At 41.9% G+C, this 26884-nt stretch overlaps 1 protein-coding gene and 1 long non-coding RNA gene across 3 annotated transcripts; both read left to right on the forward strand.

The window, feature by feature from the left end:
- Positions 1–24: 24 nt before the first annotated feature.
- On the forward strand, positions 25–26884 carry LOC114006324 (uncharacterized). 2 transcript variants are annotated; one of them, XR_003548062.1, is made up of 3 exons: positions 25–152; positions 477–528; positions 26504–26884. It is a non-coding gene; the product is annotated as an uncharacterized LOC114006324 (long non-coding RNA). The 2 variants fall into 2 exon arrangements; XR_003548061.1 differs by lacking the exon at positions 26504–26884 and adding an exon at positions 705–781.
- Positions 1402–2584, forward strand: LOC102494798 (zinc finger CCHC domain-containing protein 18). Its single transcript, XM_006172375.1, is given in 9 exon segments — positions 1402–1600; positions 1603–1661; positions 1663–1714; positions 1717–1853; positions 1855–2017; positions 2020–2103; positions 2106–2421; positions 2423–2511; positions 2514–2584. Coding segments are annotated over 9 exon segments (1170 nt in total).

Consider the following 26884-nt stretch of genomic DNA (forward strand, 5'->3'; position numbering starts at 1 on the left):
CTGGCTGGGTGTCAGTGAGAAACTACTCGGTTGATTGGGCTGCCCCCTGGTTGCTTAGCGGCTGAGGAAGCGCCATCCTGTTCCCCTTTCAGGGCTGTGGGGACCGGAAGGTGAAACAGCGCTGTTGAAGACAGCCCACCAGAGGAGCCCAGGTAAGGAAAGACGACGTGATCGCCCAGAGCGCAGGGGAGAGAAGGGACCATCAGTGCCGGGCAGCAGTCAGCTTGGAGAATTGCTAACTGGGAAGCTGGGGAAGGAGCCCTGCTGTCTCCTGGGGGTTTCTTGGATGCTGTGGAGGGGAGGACGTGCTTGCACTGGAAGGGGGTGGGGGTCAGGGAGGTGGCAAGGGATGGGGAGGGTTGTGGGGGACTATTTGCCTTGACCCCTCCCCCCCTTTAGCATCTCCTCATCTGTTCTAGCGCAGGAATATGGGCGTGAGAGGATAACCCAACTTACATTCCCTTTCTCCATGGCAGGCCATCAAAGTCAAATGTGAACTTAAGTTCTCTGTGGCAGATTGCAGCGCTGGTAGGCAGACGGTCTCTTGGGGAAAATGTAATGTGGGTGGGTCGCTTTCACTTGTATTCCGAGGTGGGGGAGGGAATTTTCCACCTGGGGACCGCAGAGGTGGTGTTGGGGGGCGGGTGGTAACTGGATAACTAGTGACGGTGCTTAAGACCCTTTCCTTCGTTTCCTCTGCCCAGGCGCAGTCTTGAGGCCCTGGGATCTGCGACCCCCAGCAGGCAGAGGTTGACTGTACCCCAGAGGCGAGCTTATCCCCTGAGCATCTATTGCAAAGGCTGGGAAGTGAAATAAAGGCTAACACTAGTTACTGAACTTGTGTAAGAACCTGAAATAATGAGGAACTTTGTGAAGAGGGTATAGTTGAAACCTGAGACCATGAGGGTTAATGGCAATCTTATTACCAAAGATCCATGAGACATAACCCATTGAGCTCTATTTTTTTTTTTTTTTGAGCTCTATTTTGATAGCCCAATCGTGGCTGCAAACACCAGTTCTACTAAAATTTAAAGCAATAGTCATAGCCCTTCCTTGGAAGACGGGAAAGTGGGGATGGGTGTAAAAGATAAGCTTAGAACAGGGACACCTGCTAGCCCCTGCGGGTTGCAGTTGCCCATCTTCCGCAGGGTATTTTTAGGGTAGTGGGCAATATAAAATATACACAGCAGGTTATGCAGGAAGGTGGAGACTGACTGCAGACTGCTTCCCTCCTAGGTCTTACAGACCTTTTTATTTTTTGTGTTCTTTACAGTCCCTACTGAAATACAAGTAAGGCAAAGACCAGGAACCATTGTTTTGGGGATTCCTGAAGATATTATGCTTTTCTAAAAGCCTAGAACTTCTTGTTATACTCAGATACCCTGAATATAGATGTCTTTCATGGCTAGCATCATTGCACGTGTGGGTAACAGCCAGGGGAATGCACCCTTGCCCCCTTGGGCCCATTCCATGTTGAGGTCTCTGGAGAGAAGTCTTGGTCATTTAATGGTCAACATGGCAGAAAGAAACATGAAGTTGTTCTCAGGGAGGGTAGTTTCAGCCCAAGGGGAAGAAACCTTTGAAAACTGGCTGATCCAAATGGGGTCCTGCCAGATTGGAGCATGTCTGAAGAGGAAAAGTTCAAGCACTTGATGAAAACCCCTTAGGGGCCCTACCCAGGAAGTCACGCGTTTGCTCCAAGTGGCCAACTCCAACTAAGTGTGGCAGATTTTTTGCGGGACATGAAACTGACGTTTGGCGAGTCTGAAAGCAGTGTGACAGCTCATGGTAAATTTTTTAACACTCTGCAGGCACAAGGGGAGAAAGCCTCCCTTTATATGATCCATTTAGAAGGTGCAGCTCCAGAATGCTATTCAGACAGGTATCCTGGCTGAGAAAGATGCAAACCAGACTCGCCTGCACCAGCTCCTTTTAGGCGCTGAGATGACTAGGGACCTGTATTTCAGGCTTAAGCTTCTCAGGATGTACACAAAAGATAAGGGGCATCTTCCTAGCTTCTGGAATTAATCGAGATGAAAAGGAAGGAAGAGGATTGGGATGGCACTTTTATTAAATGCAAGAGGCCCAAAAGATCTGAGCCAACAATGAGAGGGAAGCCAGTCCTGTGGCGTTGCAGGGCCCCCAGCCAGTAGCAACGGGCAGTGCTGACCACAACTGTACCGTGATAGAGACAGATGAGGCCCTCTAGGACTCAGGTGAGGATGTGATCTTGGTGGAGTCCTGGGACCCTCCGCTTTCATCCTCAGGTGCTCCTCCCCTCACAGGTAGGGCCAGGACCCAGGAGCAAGTGCTGATCGTTAATTCCCTCAGTAATTCCGGGGTTCAGTCTCTCTCCACCAGTGGTGGTTCTGGGTATAAGAATGATGATCCTGGGGATATGCAGAGATCCAGGAAGCAAAAGTTCATATTACAGTGAATAGGAGCACTCAAAAGAAACCTGTGACAATGAGAGCAGTAAGGCCCAGGTTTTTGAGAAACTGATTATCATTCTAAGGAGCTGACATACACAGCGAAGTCAACAGAGGTCCTTGGAGACCAGAGTGACCTATCAGAGCCACAGTAAGGTGCTAGACCCACCCCCAAATGAACCTTTAACTATATTCAGAGTCTGATGATAGGAAGAACAGGGGTGGTGTGGTCATATTCCAACTGCATCAATGAATCCACTAAGCAGTTTTACTGTGGGAAGAAAAATTGGTCTTACGGACCAACACAGTGGAGAGGGATGGCCTGATCTCTGACCCTGCTCCCTCCTCTGCTTGCCTAAGGGTTTATTCTCTGTGTGTATCTGTTTTTTGGTGGCTTTATTCTTTTTATGAAAGGAGTATCTCTTTGTCAGACCTTCAAAAAAATGAAGGAAAGTACAAAAGCTCAAGTACAAATTGCCTGAGACTCTCCATGCTTAGTCTTTCTATAACCATTGTCAGCCCTTGGGTGAATATCTTTCTATATATTTCCCTGTACATGGATACCTACATATATATATGTATAAAGGTTGTCAGATATAAGTGTTTTTCTATACTGTGTATTTTTCACCAACTTATCTTGTATATTTCTATATCAATTAATATATATACACATATACATACATATATATGTACATATGTATGTATATGTGTATATGTGTGTGTGTGTATATATATATATATATATATATGTGTGTGTGTGTGTGTGTTTTAATGCATGTGTACATATTACTTTTAGGAAGATAAAGGAAAAATAGGGTCAATTGGTGGCACGGTGGTTAAGGCATCTGGATTCCTAATGGCCAACTGCACAGTAGAGTCCTGGACTCAACAGCTTTAAAACACACTGTCAAGACCAGAAGTTGGAGTAATGGCTATGTTGCTGGACTCCCACGTAGTTGACTGTGGTTCGAGTCCCAGACCTGGTGGCTTAAACTCATGCCTTGTGCATGTACGTGCGTGCCCAAGATCCCAAGAGGATAATGGAGGAGAAGGGATTGCTGAGTGGCCATCCTCCCTGGGGGATGATTTCTCGTTTTCTCTCTGTCTCTGTCTGTCTTTCTGGCAAGTGCATGCGCTCTATAGAAAAAACTACTTCAAAAAAAGGAAAAAGTGAGAAATCACCCCACAGGGGAGATGGCCAATCCCTTCTCCATTCTCCTCCTGGGATTTTTGGCATATATGCCCCAACGAGGGAATTTCAAGCTGCTGGTTTTGAGACTTAAACCATGTTGGCTATGCGGAAATATAGCACCTTAACCGCCACACCACCTGCTAGCTCCAACTGTATCTGTTGATGAGCTGAAGAAAATTTAAAGTTGAATAAATCTGTCAAACTATTTCCCAAATTGGCTATACCATACTGTATTCCTAACAGCAATTTATAAGTTGTAGTTGTTCCATGTCCTTGCCAACACTTCTATTAGTTAGAAAGTCATTTTATATTTAAGCTATTTGAGGGTTGTATAGCATTTTTTTCATTGATAGTGTTAACTTACATTTTCTTTTTTTAAAAAATAATTATTTAATTTAATTTTATTTATTCATTTATTTATTTTTAATTTGACCATTCCCCATGGGGAGTGATCTCTCTCTCTCTTTCTCTTTGGTGAGCACATGTGCCCTATAGAAAAAAAGGCAAAACAAAACAAATTAGATACACATACGTACACACACACACACACACACACACACTCACACCCACACCAGGTGCATGTGCGTGCATATGCATGCATGTCCAATATCTGAAAGCAGAGAAGAACTGGGGGGGGGGGGGGCTTTCTCACTTTTCTGTTCTTTCTCTGACACATGCACATGCTCTCTGACAAAATTTTTTAAAATATAAATAAAGTGAACTGGAGAAGTTATAAGGGGAGCTTATAAGGTAATATGGAGTTTTTATCAATCCATTTACCTATTAGGAGAAAGGAAGCTGAAATGAGCTGAGTATCTCCCAAGGAGCATCTTATCACAACCGACCTGTCTCCTAGGTCATAGAGCCAACCACTACACACACTTGATAATAATGCCCAACGGTTTCTTCGCCAAAGTATCCTGATAAATTTGACTATTTGGGGGCAGCAAAAATAGGACATGAATATTCCAGAGGCTCCACTCCTGCTCACTTTGGGAAGGGGCGCCTACACCTGCCCTGCATCTCTTGGCTTTAGATTGGAGGATGATAAATGTTGATCTGTGACCTCTGTCCCTGAGGGTCCCATGTTCCTTATAGGTACATCAGTCACTAACCTCATGAGCAAGACAAGACTGGTGGGAGATGACTCATTTAAGGCAGGGAATGAAGTGAAATCAATGCAGACCTGAGGGAGTTGGTTGGTCAGGAAATAAACTCCACCAGGCTGAGAAGGCAATAGGTATAGTAGTGGGAGCTGGTATGGTGGGGTGGCAAAGCCTAGAGCTGTGTGCCTAGGGAGATAAGACACAGGGAAAGGACACGAGGACCAGGCTGGAGACTTTACAGCTAGACCCAACAGAGGCAGGAAGCTGGGTAGGAATTGCACACTCACAGGTTTCAGCAGAACCCTGAGCTATGTGGTCTCCAAGGGAGGGTGCTGAGACTGATCATGCTAGCAGGTGATGGCCAGCTCAATAGGGACAAAAGAAGTGGTGCAGGCTGAGGGCACCCAGAAAGTGCTACAAAAAGCCCAAGTCAGCCTTCCCTGGGCCCCACCCAGAACCCGCCTTGAAGTGCTTCTTCCAGAAGTTGCCCCCTGCTCTGCTCCTCCCCAGCCTCTTGATCCTGCTCCAGCCATCTCCGTACAATCTCACCTTGCAAACCACCCCCTCTCCTGGAGCCACGTTCATCTCTTGGTGGAGGCTCAGCCTCCTGAGCCCTGCCCATCATCACTTTCCCACCCCCAGAGTATTCCATGTCGGCTTTAAGCCTCTATCGCCTCAGCCCTCCTGGTCAGTAGACTGGGAGGACACCTCTGCCTCTGGCCCTTCAGCTGAAAACTGACTGGGAACAAAGTCTTAAGAGGCCCACTCCTTGTCACCTTCTGGGGTACCTCTGACCCCCCCAGCAGCCATTTCCATCTCTCCAGAGCCAAAGAGGACCTATCTTCCACAACCAGGTATGAGGAGGCTCTGGTCAGGGCCCCAAGCCACCTCCTCCATCCCCACAACATTCCCCAGCTCTTACAGATTTAAGTCCTTTATTCCTCCATTAGTCTACCTTGGGAGGGAATCTGCTCATTCATTGATTCCAGATCAGAATATCATTCCATGGGACCAGCAGTTAGCGTAATGGCTATGTCGCTGGACTCCCACGTAGTCAACCGCGGTCTCGCGAGCGCACGCGCCCTATAGCAAAAACCTCTCTAAAAAAAAAAAAAAAAAAAAATATCATTCCATTTTCTGCTTCTGTTGCCTCAATTGTACTCTACAAATGCTATTTACTCAGAGAGACAGTTTTATGCTATCATAGTTTCTGAAAATGGTTGAGTCAAAAGAGACAATAAGGACCAGCTCGTGGTATGGAAGCTAAGGTGCTGGATCCCACATAGCCAGCTTGAAAATCACACCAGGCATGTGTGCGCATGCCCAAAATTCCAGGAAGAGAATGGAGTAGTAGGGATCGTGGCATAGCCGTCTCCTCTAGGGGGTGATTTTTCACTTTCCCTTTTTCTTTTCCAAGCACATCCACTCTATAGAAAAACCTAAAGGGGGGCGGGGGTAAAAGCTATGCCTATCACCACACCCTTTTCATCAGGGTTAGCTGGAAGGTTCAGTGTAGATCTGCTTTGAAAACCTGCTCTGTAATTTTCTTCCCTTCCAATCCTCTTTTGTGTAAACTTCAAACTGTCTAAATTTTTATTTCACCAAAATGCTGCAAAGTAGATATTTTTTTATTTCACCTTGTGTAATACTGGCTTTTCCTTTATTCAGGAAATACGTACTTTCTTTCTTAGAGAGGTTTTTGCTATAGGGTGAGTGCGCTCGCCAGAAAGACAGAGAGAGACAGAAAGCGAGAAATCACCCCCCAGGGGGGATGGCCATGCCACAATCCCTTCTCCTCCATTCTCCTCTCAGAATCTTGGGCACGCGCACACACACACACCGGGCGTGAGTTTAAGCTGCTGGGTCCAGAATTCCAACTGCGATCGACTACGCTGGAGTCCAGTGACATAGCCATTATGCTAACTGCTGGTTCCAGGAAATACATATTTTCCCTAACTGGAAGACTGGGGCTTATTAATGAGGTTAAGCAAAAGGCAGCTTTTGAAGGATTTTGTGTGCAATCCCCTTCATTTAAAATGATCATTTTTTTCCCTCCCTTTCTCCCTTCATTCTCATTCACCGCTAAGCGATGAAAATTACTCTTTTGTCTGGTCAGGAAAAACTCGCCTTTGAGTGACCTTCTTTTGCACTACCTCCCTCCTCGATACCATTTTCCCTTGTTTCCATAGCAGTCCTCTCACGGCTTTCCCCTTCCATGGGGGTCTTGGTGGTGCCAGCTTCTTGGTCTCCTTTGCTGAACCTTCTCTTCCTGATCCTCCCATAATAGTGATAAAAATGAAAATCACTACTGTGATTCATTGAAAGCTAATTCTGCACCAGCTACCCTGTGCCAGGTCCTTTAAATGCATTATTAGCTTTTTAATCCTCATAGCAAATCCCTTAAGATAGGAATTACTATTTCTAACTTACTATAAATATTAATTTAATTCTTATTAATTGACACATGTTTCAGATGAAGAAACTGGCTGGAAAGTTTAAAAACTTACTTAGGGCCATGTCACTGTTAGTGGTGAAGTCAGGGATGAAATACCAGACTGATCCTAAAGCCTGTGTTCTTGACCCGAGCTGGCTTACATGTGCACAACGCTCTGTCATGTAGGTGTTATTATTTATACATATGACCCATGAGGAAATCGAGGTCTACATAAGTAGCCAAATGTCATAGCAGCTAGTGGCTTGTATGCTGCACACAAAGCAAATCTTTAAGGAACCCTTGTGTTTGGGGGACCAGCAGATGATGTAATGGTTATGTTGCTGGACTCCCACGTAGTTGACCCTGGTTTGAATACCAGACCCAGCGGCTTAAAACTCATGCCAGGCACATGTGAGTGTGTGCCCAAAATCCTGAGAGGATAATGGAACAGAAGGGACTGTGCTGTGGCTATCCCCCCAGGGGGGATGATTTCTCGCTTGTCTATATCTCTGGGGAGTGCATGTACCCTATAGCAAAAATAAAAGAAGAAGAACCCTTACTTGACAGAGGCGTGTTTTTTTGTTTTGTTTTGTTTTGTTTTTTTGTCATAGGGCAGGTGTGCTCGCACGAGAAAGAGACAGGGAAAGACAGAGAAAGGGAAAGTGAGAAATCACCCTTCAAGGGGGTTGGTCATGCCGCATCCCTTCTCCTGCATTCTCCTCTCGGGATTTTTGGACATGCAGGCACATGTGCCTGCCATGATTTTCAAGCCAGAGTCTGGAACTCGTACTGTGGTCACCCATGTGGGAGTCCAGTGCCTTACCCACTATACCACCTGCTGGCCCCACTTTTATTTCCTCTCCCTCTCCTTGCTGCAGCTATCCCTCCTGCTGCCTGGCAACCACCCCCTCCCCACTTCAGAGTTGCTTTAGCACATTTGGTTCAAATACCATGTTTCCAGTCTATGCTTTGGTGCAAATCGATATGAATTTAACACATATGAGAGGAGGCAGCAGCAGAAGTCAGTGTGGGAGAGATGAACTGTTCAATTTGTGGTACTTAGGGGAAACTTCATTCCCTAACTGGAAGGAATTTACTTCTTCCCATGACACTGAATATGAATTTCAGATAAATTCAAGAGTAAATGTAAACATTTTGCTATTGTGTACTTATTCTTAATAATATATTTTCTAATTTTTGTGAAAGGAATTAACAAAAGCAAATATTAAAAAGCAACCCCTTTAAAAGTGCAGTAAAATACATATTCATTTTATTTTTTTTATATTTGAGAGAGATTTTTGCTATAGGGTGCATGCACTCACCAGACAGACAGAGAGAGACAGAGAGACAGAAAGCGAGAAATCACTCCCCAGGGGGATGACCACAATCCCTTCCCCTCCATTCTCATCTCAGGATCTTGGGCACGCACATACACGTGCCTGGTGTGAGCCTCAAGCCACCAAGTCTGGGATTTGAACCACGGTCGGCCACGTGGGAGTCCAGTCACAACCATCTGCTGGTCCTGATATTTATTAATATTAAATTTCTGGATCAAAGAGGCCTTTCTATGCTAAGAGTGATTTTAAAAAAGGCTGGTTCCATGGCACAGAGGTCATATACTGCTCAAGAGAGGCCGATGGTGACTGCCATTGGAATCCTTGGCCTGGCTGGCTTGAAACACATTGTGTGAGTGCCCAATATCAAATGGGTTGGAGGAAGGGGGATCATTGCATACACAGCCCCTGTATCGGGCGCTCCCCTCTCCCTCTCCCTCTCTCCCTCTCTCTTTCTCTTTCACTCTCTCATCACGTGTGTGCGCACCCATTCTATCATTCATAAATATATACAGAAAATGACTTAAGGAGGGTGACAAGTATAGGGGAAAAGATCAACAATTCACATGATAATATTAACAGAAATAAGGTATAAACAGCAAGCTGAGAAATACTGGCAGCAAATATGACAGAAAAGGGAAGGGGTTGAAAAGAAATAAGAAAATAATAACAGCAAACCTGCATGGTGTTTAGATAGTTTAACATTTGTTAAGGTCTTACAAAGAGCCAGGCATATTCAAAGAGCTCTACGTGGTTTTATATTTCATTTCATTCTCACAATAAACCCTGAGCTCAATCCTAGTATCTTTGCATTAAAACATTCTGGGACTAGCAAATGGCATAATGGTTATGTCACTGGACTCCCACATAGTTGACCACGGTTCGAGTTCTGGACCCAGTGGCTTAAAAACTTTATGCTGGGCTCGTGCTGTGGGTTCGCAAGTGGTTGGGGGTTAAGAGCTGGACTGCCACATGGCCAATCACTGTTCGAGTGCCAGACCCAGCGGCTTAAATTTCTCTTTCTCTGTGTCTCTCTCTGGTCAAATGAAATAATAATAATAAATAAAAGTTAAATAAAATTAAAAAAAGAAAGAAAGAAAGAAAAAAATAAAAGAAAGAAAGAAAACTCTCTTAAGAAAAAAAAACTTCTAAGGGACAGTGGTGGTATGGTGGTTAAGGTGGCTAGATCCCACATAGCTGACTGGGTGGTTCGAATCCTAGACCTGGCAGCTTGAAATACACACTGGGCACGTGTGTGCATGCCCCAAACCTGAAAGCAGAAATGGGGAAGGGATTGCTGATTCCCCATGGGGAGTGCTTTCTTACTTCCTAGACCCCCTTTGTTTCTCTCCAGCCAGCCCACACACCCTCTAGCAAATTAAAAAAAAAAAATCTAAGGGGAGGAAGGACAGAACACTGCATAAAAGGTACATATACAAGTTATTAAATCAAACTACCACAAAGATCAAGAAATAGAACACTGCCAGAATTCCAGAAATCCTTGTGGGTTCCTGCCCCTTTTTTCACAAAAGTTTATGTTCTTGCTTCAAATGTAGATCCCCAAACTAGTTTTTGCTTTTGAACTTTATATAAACAGAACTATAATATGTGTATTCTTCTGTATCTTGGGTCATTTCCCTTACAATTACGTTTCTGAGATCTAGTGTTGTTGCATATAGCATTGGTTCATCATTTTCAGTGTTGTGTTACACCATTCCATTCAATGAATTTATAAGAAATTATTTATCCATTCTACTGTTGATGAACATTTAGATTGTTTCCAGTTTGGGGCAATTATGAAAAACATTGCTATGAACATGTTTTTTGTTAGGTTTTTCAATTTTTTGAGGTGTGTGTTTGTTTTGAGATAGGGTCTTCTCTGTTACCCAGGCTGGCCTTGAACTTGTTATTCTGCTGCCTCAGCCTCCCAAATTGCCTCCAGGCCTGGCTGAACATGTTTTTTATGGCATGTACACACATAGGTTACATATCTGGGAGTGGAATGCTGGCTCCTAGAGCATATGTATTTTCAGTTTCACTAGATACTATTAAACTGTATAACAAGGTTGTACCATTTCCTACTTCCACCACCAGTGTATCAGAATTCCTGTTAGTCCACATCCTCACAAACACTTAACAATGTCAATAAAACTTTATAGCATTCACTTGAGGTTGTATATGTCCTTTACTAAACTTAGTTCAAAGTACTTGATATTATATGCTACGGTAAATGTAGTATTTGTTTACATTTTATTAAGTGCTTGTTGATGGCACTTAGAAATATAATTGATCTTTGATATTGATTCTGAATATTGATTTTGCTAATCTGGCTTAATAATTTTCTAATTTTTAATCTGTATCTTCCTTAGAAATTTCTGCATATATTAGTACATCATTTGTAAATGTAATCGTTTTATTTCTTCTTTCTCAATCTATATACATTTTATTTCTGTTTGTTGCCTATTGCACTGGCTAGGATCTAGAGTACAGGAAGTGGTGAAAGGGAACATCCTTGTCTTATTCCTGAACTCAAGGGGATCGTTTACAACAATTCAACATTACACATGATGCTGGCTGAAGAGTTTTGTTAGATACCAGTTACCAGATTAAAGATGTTTCCTTCTGTTCCTAATTTACTGGATATTTTTAAAATCATTGATGGATATTGAATTTTACTGAATGCCTTTCCTGTGTCTATTAAGACAATCACACATATTTCCCCCCTTTATCTGTTAATATGTTAAATTATACTCTTTGGTTTTCTAGTAAACCAACAAGACACTCTTGGAATAAAACCAATTTGGTCCTGATTTATTACAACTGTTATTTACTGCTATATTCAATTTGCTAATGTTTTGTTTAGGGCTTTTATATCTATGGGCAGAAGAAACAGTTGCCTGAAATTTTCCTTTCTTGTAATGTCCTTGTCAGATTTTAGGATTAATGCTTTGCTGGCCTTATAAAACTAGTTGAGGAGTACAAGCTTTTCTTTCTACCCTTCTTTAGCTTTTTCCATTTAAAAGTGAAGAAACTAGGTTCCAGGGTGTTTAAATAAATTATTTTTCATAACGGCATTATTATCTAGTTACTTCCTTATAACCACAATGTATTAAACCAGCCTCCTTAGCGTTGCTTATTATCTTATTTCCACAGTTTCACCATTATAAACCCATTGAGAAGACCATCCTTATTCACATACAGGTTTGCATGTGTGACCAATTATTTTCTGAGGCAACATTCCAAGAAGCAGAGTTGCCAAATCAAAGACTACGTTCCACAGAAATCGCAGTAGAGTGGGAGGTGGCTTATGGCATGACTTACTCTGATGGCAGAGGCTCAGATTTAGGGCCCTTCCCCATTTCTTAACTTGCCTATAATACTCGTTGATTCTGAGCTATTACAGACTTTAATATTTAGGGGTGACCCAGAATTTAGTAATTCTCCAAATTTCTTAACGTTTTCAAGTGATTTGGGCAGGGGATAATGTCTTTAATGAAACTTTTCAAAAGCATACTAAAGTGTAGGGACCAGCAGTTAGCATAATGGCTATGTCACTGGACTCCCATGTAGTCAACCGCGGTTCGAGTTCCCGGACCTGGTGACTTAAACTCACGCCAGGTGCATGTGCGTGAGTGCACAGGATCCCGAGAAAATGGAGGAGAAGGGATTATGGCATGGCCATCCCCCCTGAGGGGTGATTTCTTGCTTTCTATCTCTCTTTCTCTCTAGCAAGCGCATGTGCCCTATAGCAAAAACCTCTCCAAAAAGAAAAGAAAATGCATACTAAAGTATAGAGAATGGTACAATAAACCTCTCCTACCATGTACCCATCATCCAGCTTCAAGAATTATCAATATTTTGTATAATGTTTCAGCTATAACATGCCACATTTTGATGAAGTATTTTTTAAAGCAATTACTAGACATCATATCAATTGGTATGGTATTTCTGTACTCTATCCATAATTATATCTCCCTTTTTAGTTCCAAACTTTTTAAACTGGGGTAAAAGTAACATAAAAGTCACCATTTCAACTCTTCTAAAGTGTACAATTCAGTGGCATTTAGTACATATTCCAGTTTTTTTTTTTTTTTTTGCACTTCTCTTTATTCTGGGTTCATTTTTCCAGAGGTTCATTAGTCTTTTATTTTTAAAAAAAGAATTATTTAATTTTACTTATTATTACTTTTTAAAAGATTTGTTATAGAACACATACACTCACCAGAGAGAGAGAGAGAGAGAGAGAGAGAATGAGAAAGCAAACTGCCAGATCTGGGACTCAAACCATGGTCGGCCCTGTGGGAATCCAGTGCCTCAACCACCATGCCACCTGCTGGCCCTATAGTTTCTTTGTTTTCTACTTCATTAATTCCTGTTCTTCACTAGATCCTCCTTTCTACCTTACTTATCATATATTACTATTAGATATTGGATATTTACTGCATATATTTTCAGTCTTTCTTCCTTTTAAACATATACACTTTAACTTTAAACTTGCTTTTGATTACTGTTTAAGTTGCATTCTACAAGCTTTGCTGAAAAGCAAAATTTTCACTATCATTCAGTTCTAATATTTTATTGTTCATTTCCATGATATTTCATACCATTTCCCAAATTTTCATGTTCAACTCTGACCTATTCTATGAACTCCAGACTCATTTGAATCTGCTGTCTATTCCATGCATCAACTTGGAACAATAATAATGAGGAATTCATGTTAAACAGAGTCAAAACAGAGCTCTAGAAAACCTGTTCCTAATTTGGTTTCTTCTTTCAGTGAATGACACCATCATTCACCAGTTACTCAATTAAATCTTTTTTTTTTAGAGGTTTTTGCCTTAGAGCACTTGCTGGAGAGAGGGAGAAAGAGACAGAGACAGTGAGAGAGAAAGCAAGAAATAACCCCCCAGGGGAGGTAGCCATGCAGCAATCCCTTCTCCTCCATTCTCCTCCCAGAATCTTGGGCACACATGCACATGTGCCTGGTGTGAGTTTCAAGCCACTGGGTTTGGGACTAGAACTGTGGTCAGCCATGTGGGAGTCCAGTGATGTAACTACTATGCCATCTGCTGGCCCCAACTCAAATCTTAAGGTGGCCATTATCTTTGAATTCTTCTTCACCACTTATGTCATCAAGTACCATTATTTTACCTCCAAAATATCTCTTGCATTGATTCACTTCTTCCTAACTTCCTTGCCACCATCCTAATGCAAGTACCACAATAACCTTTTGTCTGGACAACCGCCAACTGAAATAGCAGACTCCACTCTCTTCCATCCATGACTTGTGGTATGACTAATCTGCCTGACCACAGGTACTTGAGCACTTCCCTACTAGCTGGAAACAGTAGCAATGGTGACAGAACCCTCAAACCCTCTCTATTGGATGTCTACTGATTACTTAGGTCTTCAGTGTCCAGTGGGTAACGCTAGGGAAACATGTATTATGGTAACCTCAAAATTCTCAGGCATCATTTCTGAAGTGTCGAAATGGGAAAGGTTCTGACTACAGTGAAGCAAACTGCCTAAGAAAGCTTGTCCCTAAGACGCTGAGCAGAAATGAGCTCTCTAGATCTAGCACGCCTTTGAGAACAAGGGGCAATGGCTGATCACAGCAATACTTTTTCCTCTCAGCAAATACAGATACTTCTCTTGCTGAAGACCAACAGCATAACTGAGCCTCAAGATGAACACAGGCTTCTGTAAATGTCCACATCCACATCCCCCACCACTTTTCCTTTACCCTAGCTGAATACCACATCTTGAAGTACTCACCTGATCATATTCTTATTTTTCTTAACAAGACTAAATCACCAACTTCTTTGTTTGGCTACCCTAAATCTTCCTTTTATGAGCACACAGCAACCCTCAGTGACTTAATGATGAAAGAGAAGATAATCATAAATTCAGTTTTAAATAAGTTGGACATTTTGCTATATTGTACAAATTACGCTATGTTCCTCAATACATCCTTTGGGAATCAGGCACTGGCTCAGCTCTTCAAGAAGTTTTATTTTGGGGCCAACTAGTGGCATAGTGATTAAGGCACTGGACTCCCACATAGTCAACTATGGTTTAAGTCCCAGACCCAACAGTTTGAAACTTATGCTGGGTACTTGTGTGTGCATGCCCAAAATCCTGAGAGGAGAATGGAGGAGAAGGGATTGCAGCATGGCCATCCCCCCTGGGGGGTGATTTCTCACTTTCTCTCCAGTGAGCACATGCACCCTATAGCAAAAATCTCTCTCTCAAAAACAAGTTGTATTTTGATTCCAATCTGACTATACTGTGCATAAAGGTGGCCAATCAGGTTGCCTGTGAAGGGTTTGGGTGGTTGGCTAAGGAGAAGAGGGACATGATTTGGCCATTCCTGAACTTCTGGCTCCTTCTCTTTCAAGGGGTATGAACTTAGGCAAGATATTTGACCTCTCTGTACTTCAGCTTTCTCATCAGTAAAATGGATAGATTAACAGTAAGTTCCTCATGGGGTCGTGATAAGGATTAACTAAATGGACATTTGTGGAGTCTTTAAAAGACTACCTGGTGCATAGTAAATGTTGTGTCATAATTGCATCAAACACTTTCCCAAACCCTCTAACTATCACTGTAGATGAATTACCTAAACCCCCTCCCAGGCTCTTCATAGAGAATTTGACTGAAGTCAGTAGTCTTAGGCTACTCTTCCCCATATAGAATGGGAGAGAATAAACCCCTTTGTTAGCTAACCAAATAATTCCTCTAGATCAGGTGGTGTCTGTGTCAGAAACATATCTGCTTAGTTGGGAGGTCTGTGAGGCTCTCTGGATCCAGCCAAGATGTCCAGAGTCTAAAGGAAGAAGATTCTCTGCAGAAGAATAACTCAGAAAGTCTGGAGGATGACAGCTAGTACAGATCAGAGAAAACAAATAGAGATCCCAGAAACAGACCAATACAAAAAACATTTTTAACAAAGGTATAAAAAAAATAATAACAAACATATAAAAACTTCACTGGAACGAGGATAGTTAAAAAATGGTGCTGGAAAGGACAAGCAGTTAGTGTAACGGCTATGTCGCTGGACTCCCACGTAGTAGACCACGGTTTGAGTCCCAGGCCCAGTGGCTTAAAATCACGCTGGGCACGTGTGCGTGCATGCCCAAGATCCCGAGAGGAGAATGGAGAAGAAGGGATTGTGGCGTGGCCATCCCCCCTGGGGGATGATTTCTCGCTTTCTGTCTCTCTGTCTCTCTCTGTCTGTATGGCGAGTGCACACGCCCTATAGCAAAAACCTCTCAAAAAAAATGGTGCTGGAATAAATGAACATTCATAGGCAAAAGAAAAAATTAACTTTAATCTGAACCTCAACCATGACAAAAATTCACTCAAAATTAATCCCATACTTATAGGTACAATATAAAAACTATGAAACTTTAACAAGAAAATGTCAAGAGGAAATCTTGGGGACCTAGGTCTTGCCCAAAAGGTTCTCAGACAAAACTCTAAAAGACATGACATCCTTAAGAGGAGAAAAAAATTTACAAATTAGACTTCACCAAAATTCAGAATTACTGTGCTATAAAAGAACTCTGTTAAGGGGATGAAAATATGCTACAGATTGGGGGAAGACATCTGCAAACCATATATCCAACAAAGGATTGATATCTAGAGCATATGAAGAATTCTCAGAGTCAATGTTAAAAAAAAAATCCAATAATCCAATTGGAAAATGAGCAAAAAACATGAACAGAATTTTACCAAATAGAGTATACATAAGCAAAGAAGAACATGAAAAGATGTTCAACTCATTAGCTATTAGATAAATGTAAATACAAACCACAAAATGCTATCATTGTACACCAATCAGAATGGCTAAAATAAAAAAGTGATACCAAATGTCAGTAAAGATGTAGGAAATTGGGTTTTTCACATAATGCTATTGAGAAAATAGTAGGGCTCTGGAAATTATTCTGATAGTTTCTTATAAAACTAAACATGCAGGTAATACACTGTAAAGTTATATGTAATCCAATGTAATATAAAGAAGATTATGATGATAATAAAAAATTAAAAAAAAAAAACTAAACATGCAGGACCAGCAGTTGGTGTAATGGCTATGTCACTGGATTCCCATGTATTCAACCATGGTTTGAGTCCCAGACCCTGTGGCCTAAACTCACACTGGGCACGTGTGCATACGTGTCCAAGATCCCAAGAGGAGAATGGAGGAGAAGGGATTGTGGTGTGGCCATCTCCCCAGGGGGGTGATTTCTCACTTTCTGTGTCTCTGTCTCTCTCTGTCTTTCTGGTGAGCGCATGTGCCCTATAGCAAAAACCTCTCCAGAAAAAAAACTAAACATGCACTTATATGTCCTACACGTGTACTCTTGGGCATTTACGTAGGCGAATGAAAACTTATATTCACACAAAAACCTGTATGCAGATGTTCATAGCAGCTTTCTTTCTAATAGCAAAGCCAGGAAACAACTAAAATGTCCTGCAATTAGTGACTGGATAAACAAACAAACACTGGTCCATGCATCCAATGAAATACTACTCAGCAATGAAAAGGAACAAACAATCAATACACACAACAACCCTGAGGGACCCCAAAGAACATTACACTTAGTAAAAGAAAAAAAGTCAGTCCAAAAGATGGCACAGTATAGGATTCCATTTATATACCATTATTATTATATTTTAAGACAGAGTCTCACTCTGCTGTGATCCTCCTGCTTTGGCCTCCTAGCTGGGACTACAAGCACCCAGCTCTTTTTCAGACAAGGTCTCGCTATATTTCTTAGGCCAGCCTCCAGCTTGTGATCCTCCTGCCTCAGTCTCCCAAGTCCCTGGGATTATAGGTGCACACCATTGCACCTAGCCTTTAGGTTGGACTGGGAATTGAACCCAGGCCTCTCAATAAATCACAGCCTATGGAGCACACATCTTTTTTTTTTTTTTTGGAGAGGTTTTCGCTATAGGGCATGTGCACTCACCAGAAAGACAGAGACAGAGAGACAGAAAGCGAGAAATCACCCCCTGGGGGGATGGCCACACCACAGTCCCTTCTCCTTCATCCTCCTCTGAAGATCTTGGGCATGGACAAACACATGCCTGGCATGAGTTTTAAGCCACCGGGTCTGGGATGCAAACCGCGGTCGACTACATGGGAGTCCATTATGCCAACTGCTTGTCCCTGGAGCACACATCTTGGCAGCATGTACCACTGAGGTTGGTGAAATTCTTCTGTTCATATCTTTTGCTCATTTTCTGATTGGATCTTTTCCACATAGTATTCTTGAAATTTTAAAATTTTAGAAATGGTGGAAAACAGATTAATCATTTCCAATTTAGGATGGAGCAGAGTGGGTGCAAATATAAAAGAGAAGAACAAGAGAGGTGATTAAATGGTTTTGGATAATCTATATTTGGGATAAAAATCACATAGAACTAAACACACATATACACACATATGAATGAATTCATGTAGAACAAGTGAAAATTGAGTAAGGATTATATCCTAGTAAACAATGTTGTACCAGAATGAATTTCCTGGGTTTGATATTATGATATAAAATAAAATACCACATCAGGGGAAGGTTGGTGACAAGTATATGGACTCCATGTACTATTTTAGCAACTTCCTGGGAGTCTATAATTAAAAATTTTTTAAAAAGTAAAGCTAGTGAAGAATTCCACACTTATAGGAAATAGCTCTGATAATCTTACTTCTAGTATTGTTCTTTCTGTATTAGTTCTTTCTGGGATTTTTAAATTCCTCCACTTTTTTTCCCCCCCAATTTGCTATAGGATACATGCACTTACCAGAGACAGGGAGAGAGAAAGAGGGAAGAAAAGTGAGAAATCACCTCTCGGGAGTATGGCCATGCTACAGTTCTTCTATTCTCTCGGGATTTGGGGGCACACACAGAAGCACCCTGCATGATTTTCAAGCCACTGGGTCCAGGGCTTAAACCAGGAAGTTGACCATGTGGGATCCAGGTGCTTTAACCTCCATGTCACCCGCTGGCCTACTCTGCCACCTTTTGACACGTTTTACAAAGCGCTGTAGTGGGAGGAAGTGCAGTAATGTCTAGGGGGAGACATAAACATGACCAACCTCGTGGTTTGAGTTCCAGCCCAGTGGCTTGAGAAACACACTGAGCACCTGTACATTTCAGCCCCAAATCCTGACAGTATGGAGAGATGAAGTAAGAGGGACTGCAGCATGACTGTGGCCCACTGGGAGAGGTGCTTTCTCCCTTTCCCTCTCTGTTTCTCTCCAGCAAGCATATATGCCCTCTGGCATATTTATTTATTTGTATGTGTGTGTGTATATATACATATATATGTGTGTATACATGTGTGTGTGTATACACAAAAGTTCTGTAAAGGGGCAATGGTTAACTTGGTGGGAAGATAAAAGGAAACTAGCATAAAGCAGGTGCCCCACTCATCAGCCATGACAGTCTCAGCCTCTCTCTCTCTGTTACTGAGAAAAGAGAGTCCAACAAAGGCTACTCTCAATATTAAACTTATCTGCTGCTTATTTTTCAATGTTGTAAGATGACTATTGCCTTTTGTTTTTTTAATTTTAGCTATAGGCAGCTTATGCTTGCCAGTCTGGGGGGGGGTGGAGAGAGAGAGAGATAGAGAGAGAGAGAGAAAATCACTTCCATGTGGGGATAGCCACACTGCATTCCCTTCCCCATTCTCCTTTGGGGATTTGGGGCACTCGTGCACACACACTTGGCATGTTTTTCAAGCCGCCAGGTCCAGCATTCAAACAATTCTGTCAGCCATGTGGTACCTAGTGTATTAACCACCACATCACCTGGCTGGCCCAGTGACAGTTATTTTCATGATATATTTAAAAATGAAATTATATATACATGGCAAAAATATTAATATTTTAGACTCTAAAGAGCTTCTGTTAATATAGGTTATATATCTATCAATACTCTGCACTCCTCAAATACAATTACTGTATTTGAAATCAAAACTGAAAGTTAAAAACAATAAACCTACTACAAATTATCAAAAATAAAATTTTATCAAAACAACTGCATTTTTCAAAACAAAAAATAATCTAAAATTTTTGCATGTCTCTTGAATGTTTTCTTAGATTTTCCTGTTTTCCTGTCTGCTTCTGCATTTAACGTTGTAATACATTGTTTTAGAGTATATGAAGAGATATGTAGTCTCATAGAGATATATAATTGGACAAAGGAGGGTTTTCCAGACACCCAGAAAGGGTCTCAGGTGCTCTCTTCAGAGACCACACTTTGAGAACCAATATCTTAGAGAGACATATTGAAATATGTACATATTAAATGTTAAGATGTCTTTAATTTGCATTAAAGTATTCTGAAACATACATACGTGTGTGTGTGTATGTGTGTTTGTGTCTGTGTATATAGTTGATTCTCATTATTTTTGGTACTTACATTTTTTAAAGTCATCTTGGCCAAAGAATTAGCATTTACAAGCCACTGCTCCTAGTGGAAATACAGGATTAGATTCTTATAAGCCTTTGGTGCCATTTCCTTAAAACAATTCATATATAACCTTGTTTTATGTGTGCTTCTGGTTCAAGACACCTTATTTAATGTATATTTCTTAAAATTACAAATTATGTGCAGTATCTCTTTATAATAGTAGGGCATCAGGAAAGTCGTGATATATTTTTCTATGCAAAGACATGCATCATGACTTTACAGACAACCCAATAAAACACCAGCTGAGAAAGTTTTTAACATTTTCCTGATCCTGGTTAACATGACCATAAATTTCTATGATTTTCAGCCTTGTAATAATACTGTCCTCTATACTTTAAAAAAAGTCATCATCTTATAAGTCCATAAATTTAGCTGCTTTTCTAGTTGTTTTAAGATTTATTTATTTATTTTTTTAATAAGAGCGACAGACAGGGAGAGATAGAGAAACAGACCCTTGACAGGGTCTTAGCACACCATGAGTCTCCCTGCAAGCTTTCCAGCCGACAGGGATCACGGGTACATGCACACATGTCCAGCACATCTCAGATCAACTCAGGATCTGAAGCATGGACTTCCATATGGCTCCATCATTGCAGAGCAGTGCCCTACCACCTGTGCCATGATGGCCAGGCCATAATCACTTTTCCATCTATTGCACAGCCTCGTCATGCACTAAATATGTTATTTTAGCTCTTTCTAGAGTGACCTCACATATAGATCAGCAAATTTCCTCTTTTTCAGAATGTATCATATTGTTAATTCATTAACGATGAACTCACAGCCAGCAGCATTGTGTATGTGTATGTGTGTGTGTGTGTGTTTGTAAAATCTATCTCATGCATGTTGCTGAGGGCTCCAAATGAGTAAGGCAAAAATTGCAAGGGTTCATACAATCTATCCTTGGAAGTTAAGTAGCATTACTTCCCTGTACAGTTAAACTTGTCATTTACATCAGATTCAAGAGTGGGGACTACACAGGGGCCATCTATTACAGTCTACCACTCCTATGCACTCCTCAAACCACTGCAAGCTGGTCACATTCCCTGTGACTCCACTGAAACTGTAGTGTCTGAGGTAAAGAAAGATCTTAGTTGTTGAATCCAATGGAATGTGGTTTATTTACTTTTTCTCAATTGGACCCAATTGACCACTATCTCCTTCCACCCCTGGTTTCTGTATACCACCTTTCCTGGTTTGTCTTTCACTTTTCTGGCTGCTATTCAGTCTCCTAAAAGTGGAGACTTATACTCTCCCCTGAACTACTAGGCCTTGTTATCAGTTCTCTTCTCACTCTGCACATGCTAGCTGGTTATATCATCTATACCAATAGCTTCATCTCTCACATATCTACTGGTGATTCCTCCATTGCTCTCTCAATCCCAGACTTCTTTCCAGTCTTCCAGACTCTTATGTACTCTGCCTGGATGTCCCCAGTACTTCGAACATGACCAAAATGGAATCTTCTCCCTTAAACTTGCTCTCTTTTATCTTTCCTGTCCTGTATTTATCATTCCTCCATATGCCCAAAACAGAACCTTGAAAGATATGCTAAATCCTACCCTCTCTCTTACCCCCCCCCCATATACTTTGTCACTAATCCCTGGCCATTCAACCTACTAAAAATCTTTTCAAGCTATCCATTCCTCTGCATCCTGGATACTAGGCATGGCAGAGGATGAAGCAGGGTTCTTGGCCTATCATTCTGGTCTATAAACTAGAAATCACAGTTCACTGGGCTGGTCCTAAAGTGCAGTGGTTATATCCTGTGCATTGGGAGTCAACTCCCACCTGGCTGAATGTGGTTTGAATCCAGCCCCAGAGGCTTGAAGAACACACCAGGCATGTGTGCATGTATGCCCCAAATTCTGATGGGATGGAAAAACGCAGGAAAAAGTATTGCAAGGTGATCACACTCCATTGGTGAGTGGGGTTGTTCTCTCTTTCTCTCTCTCTCTCTCTCTCTCTCTCTCTCTCTCTCAAGCACATGTGCCCTCTAGCAAGGGCAATAAACGTGAAAGAAATTAGAGTTCACTACAATAAATTAAAATACTGTCTTTTAATTTTTTTTAAGCACAAATGATCCAGAGATAGCTGGATAAGGAATATTTAATGAGTGAAGCTCCTCATGTAGAGGGAGAAGCACTCAAGTTGATGGCTGTAGGCTTCTGCCCATCTAGGACAAGATTATTTCAGGTCATGGGAAGCCCCAAGTGGCGGCTTGCTTATCAAGCTTCTCATACTCTCAAACATTACATTTAGCTTCTGTGATTATAAAAGCTGCTTTGATCAAGCCGTGTGATCTAGATCTAACATCCAGATCCTGGGTACAATTTCTTCTTTTTTAACATGTTCTGTATCTTGACTACAATCAATGACATGGGTACAATTTCTTAGCACATCACTAGAGCATTCTTGCTAAATATGCCACAGGTTATATAACAGTGACCAGACAGGTTCTGGCTTCCAACAGATAACCAAGTAGCTCCTATCAAACTCACCCTCCTTCAGGTATAACAAGTATATATTCTGGACAAATATTACAAACAACTACCTTGACAAGCAATTCAAAGCAGGCAGAAACAAAAAAGAATCCATACATAAGGGAAGGGAACAGAACTAGATGAGATTCCATCTGTAAGGCTTTTAGCTGCACGAAGGTCCCCAATCAGTACCCGGATGGGTGACTAAAACTGAACTTCTGGCTTGAAGACCAGAAGACAGAGTTCAGGGTTTCCACAATAGCTGGAAAGCGTGGGAGTAAAATCCTGGAGTGGAGACAGCCTGGTAGGTAGAGGCCTCAATTCTATGTATGAACTCTGCCCAACCATCTGGCAGATCTTTGAATTATGCATTAATGCAAATTCAGTCTCCAAACAACTCAGGGCTAAAAGAACTGAGTAGAGATTTTAGTTGCTGCCTTTCTTGAGGGAGAGACTAAGTGCAGAATTTGAGTTCAATCAAGTTAACTACCAACTAAAACAAAATAATCAATACTTCTCAGAGGTATATAATGGAATCCTGACTCTCTATATGTCCTAACAAGTCAAAATGACTGGATATAAGGGAAATGGGAAAATGTAACCCCTAAGAAAAGGCAGTCAATCAAGATTGACCCTGAGATGATTGACATATTAGAATTGACAGAAACTTTTAAGCAGCTATTACAACTATGCCCAAGGATAGTGAGTACAATATGCTCATAATGAGCACTGCAGCCATGAAAGATGAGCAGCCTGTAGATGGGGCAGCTGATCCAAGGCCCAGAAGAAACTGAGCATGGCAAGCCTGGCCAGGACCTACAGCACCCACTGACATTGTCTTAGTTCACATTCTCATTATTTTTCATGTAGACTATTGAAATGGTCTCGTAAATTATTTTTCTGCTCCTGGTTACTATTTACTACATTCCACCCCAACCTTACCCCTCCACACACACACAGAGACTCTAAATGCACTTACAGTAATTTCAGAATTATCTTTTAGAATGCAGCTTTTTCTCTTTTGTTAAGTTTATTTCTCCCATGAGTGAGTGAGTGAGAGTGAGAGTGAGAGGGAGAGAGAGAGAGAGAGAGAGAGCGAGCGCACTCCCAACAGGGTCTTGATGCCATGATCTACCCCCAGCTAGTCTCGGATCATGGATATGCTTGTGCCTGGCATACTCCGGGAGTCTCTGGCAGCACACCTGGAACCTTTCCATGTGGGTCAGCCTCACAAAGCATCGTGTTTTAACACTTGCTACCACTTGGTTCAGAGCACAGCTTTAATCTGGATTTTACTGATGCAAGTAATAGAAGCACAACTTTAACTTGGACAAGGGAATTTATTACAGGTCTCACATAATCGTAGGTAGGTGGGCCTCAAGGACAAGTAAGATCAGAGACTTGAACATCAATAGGAATCTGCTATTTGTCATCCTGCAAGCTGACTGTACTGTCTTAAACAAATTTTCTCCCTGTGGCTGTGAAAGAGCCACCAGCAGTTTCTGGCTGCATATCTCACAGTTGGGCCACAAAAGTAGGACACAATATTTTCCCCCAATTAAGTTTAAAAAAAGAAATTAAAGAGAAGGATTCTGATTGTCTTGAATGAGATCATATGACCACACTTCAGCCAATCACATCGATTGTGGCTAAGGAGACAGAGTACTACACTTGGAAGCCCCCACTAGAATTACGTGGTTAGACAGAAATGGAGCAGCACACCAGAAAACAAACCAATAAAACCAGTGGATTTTGTTTCCAGGGGAATGAAAGGAAAACAAGCAAACAATAAAGGCCTAAAAGGTTTCATGTACTAGTTTAACCGGTGGCGATAGCATCCTTCATGCATTCTCCAGGCAAATGTCAGAGTACTTGATTTTCTCTTGCAGCAAAGAGAACAGATATTGAGGGACAGTATCCCCCCCCCCATTTCCTGGGCATTTTGCTGCTTAGAACATGAACGTGATAGCTGGAATTCTACCTAGTACCTTGAGGACAAGTGTCACGCCATAGAGATGATGGGACAGTAAGACCGTCAGGCTTTAACATAAAAGACAAATGAACTTCTATCTGTTTAATCCACTGTTATTTTGGATGTCTGATAACTCACAGCTAGCCCTAATACTAATTCCCTCCCTCCCTAATGAAGGCAAAGTGATACAGAAGTTAGTGAGTATGGGTTAGAGCCAAACCACCTCAGTTTGAATCTAGGCTCTGCCATTTACTAGCTGTTAGGCACACTGCTTTATCTCTCTGTTCCTGTTTCCTGGTACATAAAATGACATTAATGATATTATCTACCCCGTAAATTGGTTGTGAGGATTAAGTAAGATAACTCACATAGCATTTAGAATAGAACGTGACCCATGGTAAGTGCTCAAGGAGTGTTAGCTAGCTACTCTTTTCAAGGCTTGCCAGTTGTACCTACTAAAGATCTTGGAAGACTGTCCATTCCTCCACAGCCCAAATGTCCATTTACTTCACTGCAATGAGCTCCTCCTCCACAGCACCTCCACACTGCCTCAGTCTGACCTTTCTAAAACACCCACTCTGACCATGTCACTCCTAGTTGAAGCCCCTGATGACTCCCCCTTACATACAGAATGAAGCCTGCTGACAAAGACCCTTTTGAATGAGGGTCCAACTGGCCTTTCTGAGCTCTCCTCCTGCCACTCCTCCATGATCCTAGCCACACTGGACTATTCTGTACCATCACCTCCCTACCTGCCTTTAAAGTGTCAAGCCTTCCCGTTCCCTCCCTCCTGAGCTCCTTCTTCCCTTAGCTGCTGTGGCATCATGCTCTTCTGATTTTCTTCCAGTTTCCCTGGCTTTTTCTTTTCTTTTTTATGAGCCTCTCATTCTTCAACTCTGTCAGGGTTCCCCAGGGTTCCATCCTATTTCACTGCATATCCTGTCTCCAAATGACAGCATCTATTTTTTTCTTTTCCAGAGGTTTTTGCCTTGGGGCACATGAACTCACCAGAGAGAGAAGACAGAGACAGTGAGAGGGAAAGTGAGAAATCACCACCACACCCACCCATGGGGGGTGGCCATGCCACAATCCCTTCTCCTCCGTTCTCCTCCTGGGATCTTGGGCATGCATGTGTATGTGCTCAGTGTAAGTTTTAAGCCACTGGGTCCAAGACTCAACCACGATTGACCATTTGGGAGTCCAGCAATGTAATGACTATGCCATCTGCTGGCCCAATGGCATCTACTTTTAAACTCCATCTACACACTCATGACTCGTTGAGCTGCACTCATGACTTGTAGATCTTCACTCTCAGCCTTTCTCCTGAGTTTTGGTTTCATAATTCTTGACAGGTCAGAGCTCCTGAACAGACACCTCAACCTGAGCATATCAAAACTGAGCTCGTCTTCCCCACCCCAAACCTGCTTCTCTACACTGAATCTGTTGGTGGTACCACTATCACCCAAGCCTGGATCTCTTTATTTGCTACATTGAAGAAATGACCAAATCCTGCCAATTCACATCCTCAATAACTCCCCAAGCTGTCTTCTCTCCATTCCCACTGCCAATGCTTAGTTTTGGTTCTCACCCTCTCTAGCATAGACTTTCTGCAGTGGTCTCCTCCCTACCTCTAGTCTGTTAAGCTTCCAATCTAACTGGCAATCTGTTACCTACTTCCAGTGAAAACCTTAGCATATCACTGCTCTGCTTGAAACTCTTCATTGCTTTCCACCACTGCCTAGCCAGACAAAACCCTGTTCCCCATAGTTGTGAAGACGTACTGTGTATCAGGGCCTATGCGCAGTATCAGAAATGTAATATTGAACTTGAAATGGCCACTGACTTTTAAGGAACTTAACATCTATCTGGGAAGACAGATATACACATACTGATAGCATAATGTGTTAAGTCTTGTGATACATAATCTATTAATACAGCTTTAGAGGAGCACGAGCCTGAATTCCCTGGGGGGGGCGGGGACTATGTTTGCCTAATCTTTGTATCTCTAATATCTGGTTACATGTTTGACTCACTAGATAATTTTATTTAAATACTGAACAGATGCTCTTCTCTGATCCCTAGGTAAAATGGCTCATGACTCACATATCACTTTGAATGCAATCTATGGACCTTGTTTGGATCCTGATTGAAATGAGTCAACTGCAATCTAAAAAAAAAAATAAAAATGAAACCACCAGGTAAATTTTAACACTGGCTAAACATGAGATGATGTTAAGGTATTACTATTTTAGTGACATAATGGTATTGCTGTTGTGTTAAAATGTTCTCATCTCTTTAGAGGTACGTAAAAAAGTATCTTATTTAAGTTTAATCATCCATTTCTTCCATAAGAAAGACAGAGGAGACACTCCCAATAGGGTCCCTGTGCCACAATCCATCCTCAGTTCCAGATGACCCAGATCATGAATACATGCACGAGCACCAGGAATGCTCAGAGAGGTC

Source organism: Tupaia chinensis, unplaced genomic scaffold, assembly GCF_000334495.1.
Source record: "Tupaia chinensis unplaced genomic scaffold, TupChi_1.0 Scaffold147010_1, whole genome shotgun sequence".
Classification (NCBI taxonomy): Eukaryota; Metazoa; Chordata; class Mammalia; order Scandentia; family Tupaiidae; genus Tupaia; species Tupaia belangeri.